The 5,244-nt window shown below is 42.4% G+C and overlaps 1 protein-coding gene and 2 non-coding genes across 3 annotated transcripts; all 3 read left to right on the top strand.

Moving 5' to 3' along the window:
- Window positions 1-226: 226 nt before the first annotated feature.
- Window positions 227-4,109, top strand: LOC120034675 (40S ribosomal protein S3a). The gene is made up of 6 exons (XM_038981276.1): window positions 227-353; window positions 1,141-1,244; window positions 2,084-2,271; window positions 2,729-2,937; window positions 3,269-3,378; window positions 3,947-4,109. The coding sequence occupies exons 1-6, from the start codon at window positions 292-294 to the stop codon at window positions 4,072-4,074; spliced, it is 801 nt and encodes a 266-aa protein (XP_038837204.1). The 5' UTR covers window positions 227-291; the 3' UTR covers window positions 4,075-4,109.
- Window positions 1,958-2,024, top strand: LOC120035202. The gene has a single exon (XR_005474124.1). It is a non-coding gene; the product is annotated as a small nucleolar RNA SNORD73 (small nucleolar RNA).
- On the top strand, window positions 3,399-3,530 carry LOC120035203. Its single transcript, XR_005474125.1, has one exon. It is a non-coding gene; the product is annotated as a small nucleolar RNA SNORA17 (small nucleolar RNA).
- Window positions 4,110-5,244: the final 1,135 nt, after the last annotated feature.

Genomic DNA, 5,244 nt, shown 5'->3' with positions numbered 1-5,244 from the left:
AGCAGCTATTGTAGTGGATACAGTAGGATCAGGATAGAAATATCAATATTGTAGCATAACAATACTATATCATACAATGTAGCAAACACTTCCTGAGTGTATTAAATGTTGTTATAACGTATCAAATAAAGGACTGCGATATCACGCTAGGCCAGTCGTGAACGAAAACGTGCTAGTTTTGAGGTCTCAACATATCGCGAGTCGCGAGATGTGAGATGTGAGAAATCTCAGCTCTATCTTTAACACTCGCGATAATTCCTATTTCCTTCTCTTTCACTCCCTGTAGCCAAGATGGCAGTCGGCAAGAATAAGAGGCTGACAAAAGGTGGCAAAAAAGGTGCCAAAAAGAAGATGTAAGTAGCGCAATTCATCCATTAAATCACGCAATACACACTATTAAGTTCAGGTTATTGACTTTCAGTTTGAAAATGTGAAGGATGAGGTTGATTTTAACTGGATGCACTCAGGCCGGTCACTGTTGCTAATCTGCTAGGCTCACCGCGCATTCAGTGTTCATGAGTTTGCATAAGCAACACTGAACTGTTATGTAAGAGACTGTCAGTCTTAACACAGGCTGCATATCGTGAAGCATTTTATATAAATGTGCCAAAATGCATACATTGCCTGTAATCTAGCGACATCGGCTGTCTTAACAAGCTACGCTACCTAACTATGGTGGCTAACAAGATGGCAGACATAGCCATCCGTGAACATAACGTGGACAACGTTAGCTAGACGAAGAATTTCCTACGAAATGGTGTGGTCAAACAGAATTAAAGTATTGTAGCCAAGCCAGCCAGGGCTACATGTGCGTGGTGCCAACCCTTCAGTCGTTAGCGAGAAAAGGCACATTTTGTCAGATAAGATCATTTAGCCAGTTAGCTGGGCCTTACATTAGTAACCAGCTAGCTAACGTTATGCTATCCCAGTCATGTTTTATTGATTAGTCAGGTGCCTGTTGAATTTCCACGTTTGATTGTATTGGAAGTTGACGTTCATACCATTGCCAGCATTAGCCCTTTGGTTGGTTTCGCGTAAACTAGACTGCAACCTTAGTTTCTTTAGCTAGCTACATAGGCCTGCGTCATCAAAACAGATTAACAGAACTGATATTGACCACACTACTTTCTCCACCCCCAGTGTCGACCCTTTCTCCAAGAAGGACTGGTATGATGTCAAGGCACCCGCTATGTTCAACATCCGCAACATTGGCAAGACCTTGGTCTCCAGGACTCAGGGAACCAGTAAGTCTGCTTTTCCAACGGATGATGCTGATTAATGGAGCAACACATGGTTCAGTGGTGATGGCTACCAGTATGAAGACTAACATGCAGCAAGATAACTGCAGACAGAGCCACATGGTTCTGTGGAATTATAGCACAGTTTGGAAACTAGGGGTTGATTAAAGTGATGTGACTAAAATGTGAACTCCTGACCCTGTACTGTAACCAGCTAGCTAGGTAGCCTAATTCAAAAGCATATGTATAATCTCTAGGAATTTACCAGACAAAGTGAAATGTCCCTCGCTATCAAATAAACATCAGTATCCAACTTTTGTCCGAACTGCGCCATATTCCTGCCAAGTTAGACAGCGGTCTGCCATTAGGCCACACACTTCACGCGAGACTTCCTACCATAAAATCTACCATTAATTTAATAGCGAGGTACACATTTCACTACGTCTGGTAAGTAGTGTTCCTAGAGATTATACATGTGCTTTTGTTGACAGGAAGCGTTGGTTTGGCGAAGCCGACTATGGTGGTAGGGTTATTTTCCATCAACACCAGAACAATGCATAACTCGGGGAGTCCCAACTAATAGAGTCCTGAAGTTGTCCCTAAACTACCTTTAATATGGGTTTGTTGGTCAGTAATGTCCCTTTTAGTTTTCCCTTTAAAATTGTTTCAGCTTGTCGGTCTTGTCTTGGTTTTGTTTGTACTGTACTTAACACAATGGGAATGCATGATGACAAATTGTTTCGGCCCAATGATTGCAACTGGTTACTGGTAAAGAGATCTGATGTTCCCTGCCTTGGCCTCCATTCCCCGCACTGCGTCCCACATCAACTAATCTGTTCTACTAGGAATCGCCTCTGATGGTCTGAAGGGACGTGTGTTCGAGGTGAGCCTCGCTGACCTGCAGAACGATGAGGTGGCCTTCCGCAAGTTCAAGCTGATCTCAGAAGACGTGCAGGGCAAGAACTGCCTGACCAACTTCCACGGCATGGACCTGACCCGTGACAAGATGTGCTCCATGGTCAAGAAGTGGCAGGTAAGGAATCCTACAGGAGGATGTAACACACAGCTGGATTTGTGGAGATGTTGTAGTTATGATATGCATTTATAATCACAGTACAAAATGTATGGAGATGGGTCATACTGTCATTAAAGGTGCAATATGCAGAAATCACTCTGCCATTTAGTTTGCCTAATTTCAGTTTGACAAAACAACCCTGTCACTGTTTAGAGAATCATTATACCATCTAAACCGATGTAATATTTTCTAAAAGGCACCGCCTTTCCCTCATAGTTTTTCTCACCACACGTGGAATGTAAACCACAATTTCAACATTGTATCCTAATATTGTCACACCACCATCAAAAGTGATGTACCATTATGGGTAATCTCAACACTATGAATTAACCTCTGCCCTGTAATGTTATTGATCACGTGTTGGGCCCAATGTACCCAAAACTATTAATTGACCTTTATCCTGTCTCCCCACCAGACCATGATTGAGGCCCATGTGGACGTGAAGACCACCGACGGCTACCTCCTGCGTCTGTTCTGCGTTGGCTTCACCAAGAAGCGCACCAACCAGATCAGGAAGACGTCGTACGCCCAGCACCAGCAGGTCCGTCAGATCAGGAAGAAGATGATGGAGATCATGACCCGTGAGGTCCAGACCAACGACCTGAAGGAAGTTGTCAACAAGCTGTAAGGATGTTCGCCGTCCTGTTGCTGGTTCAGTAGAATGTTCTGCACTCTGGGAAGATGTGGTCCATGTGAAATGCAACATGGAGTGCATGTATGGGCATGTATTTTAATTGGCTGTTAGATGAAGCAAATACTTTATTTCAACAAAATTGTTGCACGTGTCGAACACTTTTCCTACATCTTTAATTGTCTACAGTAAAGTTTTGATGTCTGAGTAAATTGAATGGCTTTCAATGAAGGCAGCCAGTAATTTAAGATCTCAGCCGGTCATTTTCAGTAGCCAAGCCAGGTTCCCTCTTACTGATTCACTTCTTTTCCCTTTGTCCTCTAGGATTCCTGACTCCGTTGGCAAGGACATTGAGAAGGCCTGCCAGTCCATCTACCCCCTCCACGACGTCTATGTCAGGAAGGTTAAGATGCTGAAGAAGCCCAAGTTTGAGTGTAAGTCACCTTGAACCTATCCTGCCCCTTGAGGCGTTGCAGTCCGACTGAATGTGTCGAGCCTGTGTCATAAGGGGCGGAGAGTGAAAGGGCTATGTCTACGCCAAGGACCCAGAACGGTGGGTACTTGGAGTGATCATGGCTCTGACAGATGGCACAATACTAGACAATTGACGGTGCGAAAGAAAGCCTATTCAGGATCTTTGTCAAAAACTTACCATGCAGAACCTCCAAAAAAAACAACCTAAAATAACCAAGGTTATTAAAGGTCCCCTTTGACTGAGCTTGGTTTAATCATGGCCACTGTACGGTCCCCTCCCCAGAATCTGGCAGCAGTTCTGTATGACATAATTGTATCTTAATTAACATATGCCGATATGGCTGCATTTACAGGCAGCCCAATTCTGATCTTTTGGCCAATTAATTATTGTTAAAATAAAAAATAAAAATAAAAGATCAGATTTGGATTGTGTAAACATCCTAGGATACTAAATTATCCTATGTGTCTCTAACAGCCTGTTGAGTTGTACTCTGGTGTTGTGCTTAGATTATTCTTGTCTCCTTTCAGTGGGCAAACTGATGGAGCTCCACGGTGAGGGTGGTGGCAGCAGTGCAGCCAAACCCTCTGGGGACGACACCGGGGCTAAGGTGGATAGGGCCGACGGCTACGAGCCCCCCATCCAAGAGACCGTCTAAACACCTGACAGATTTAATAAAAAATGTAAATGATACTCAACGGTTGGTGTCTTCTGTTAATGGGATGGTTGTTTAGTAAGGTATTTTGTAAAGCTATTCTTTTTCAGGCATACATCAAAGCATTTATAGTTTCTATAGAAATGCTTTGATTTCTATCTGGAAAAAGAAAAGCTCTATGCGAAACTCAACGTGTTACGCAGTTGAGGCCGGTTGCACGTAATACCAGATTCTAAAACTGAGGCAGCTTATGGTTTAGAAATGAACATTCACATTCCTGCAGTCAGCATGCCAATTGCACACTCCCTTAACTTGAGACATCTCTGGCATTGTGTTGAACTGCACATTTTAAAGTGGCCTTTGTCCACAGCAAAAGGTACCCCTGTAATGATCATGCTGTTTAATCAGGTGAATGAGTTCTTGGCAAAGGAGAAATGCAAATATTTTGTGCACATGGGACCAACACTTTACAACTTTCAGTGTAGTTTTATACTAATGTTACCATGGTGCTCAATTACATTGTATTGCAATATAGGTTGGTCTATTTGATTGCCATATGGAGGTAAAATATACCCTTCTCAGTATTGTGGTTTATGTTACTGTAGAAAAAAGCCAACTTCTCTTGATTAATTGGGTCATTCCTATGTGATGCCTTTTCTGTCCTCAGGACAAATCTTGGTGTAAAATGTGGATCCCAAAAGGCCAGGTATCCTTTACCTTAAATCCATAAAATTCCCTTTCAAGATATGTTTGTTTTGCCATGTCCCCGGGTGTTATCAACTTCCGAGAAACATAAGCCATAAAATATTTGATCTTTCCACCCCGTCTGTCGTAAATCTCCAGTTAAGAAAACCCCTTCCTACAATGACACATTCAGGAAGTGTCCATTTATTTGGTGGGAAAACAATGGTGCAAAGCTAATTTGGATAATTACCAAACTGTATAAATGTTAATGTTTGAAAAAAGTTAATCGTGTTCGCCAATACGCTACCGTAATCTTGCTCACTAATTTTCGATCCACATTTCCACCCTGTGAGGATTAAACACCTAAAAAAAAATCTATGCCTAAGCTTGACCAATATGTTTTTCTGAAAGTCAAACCTTTTGACACTTTCCTCAGTTATGAATGACCCTGTTAAGGAGAATTGACTTGATAGAAGTCTTCATTTTTTA

The sequence above is a fragment of the Salvelinus namaycush genome, chromosome 42 (assembly GCF_016432855.1).
Source record: "Salvelinus namaycush isolate Seneca chromosome 42, SaNama_1.0, whole genome shotgun sequence".
NCBI lineage: Eukaryota > Metazoa > Chordata > Actinopteri > Salmoniformes > Salmonidae > Salvelinus > Salvelinus namaycush.
The sequence above is the reverse complement of the archived record's forward strand: the minus strand, read 5'-3'. Positions and strand labels throughout refer to the sequence as shown.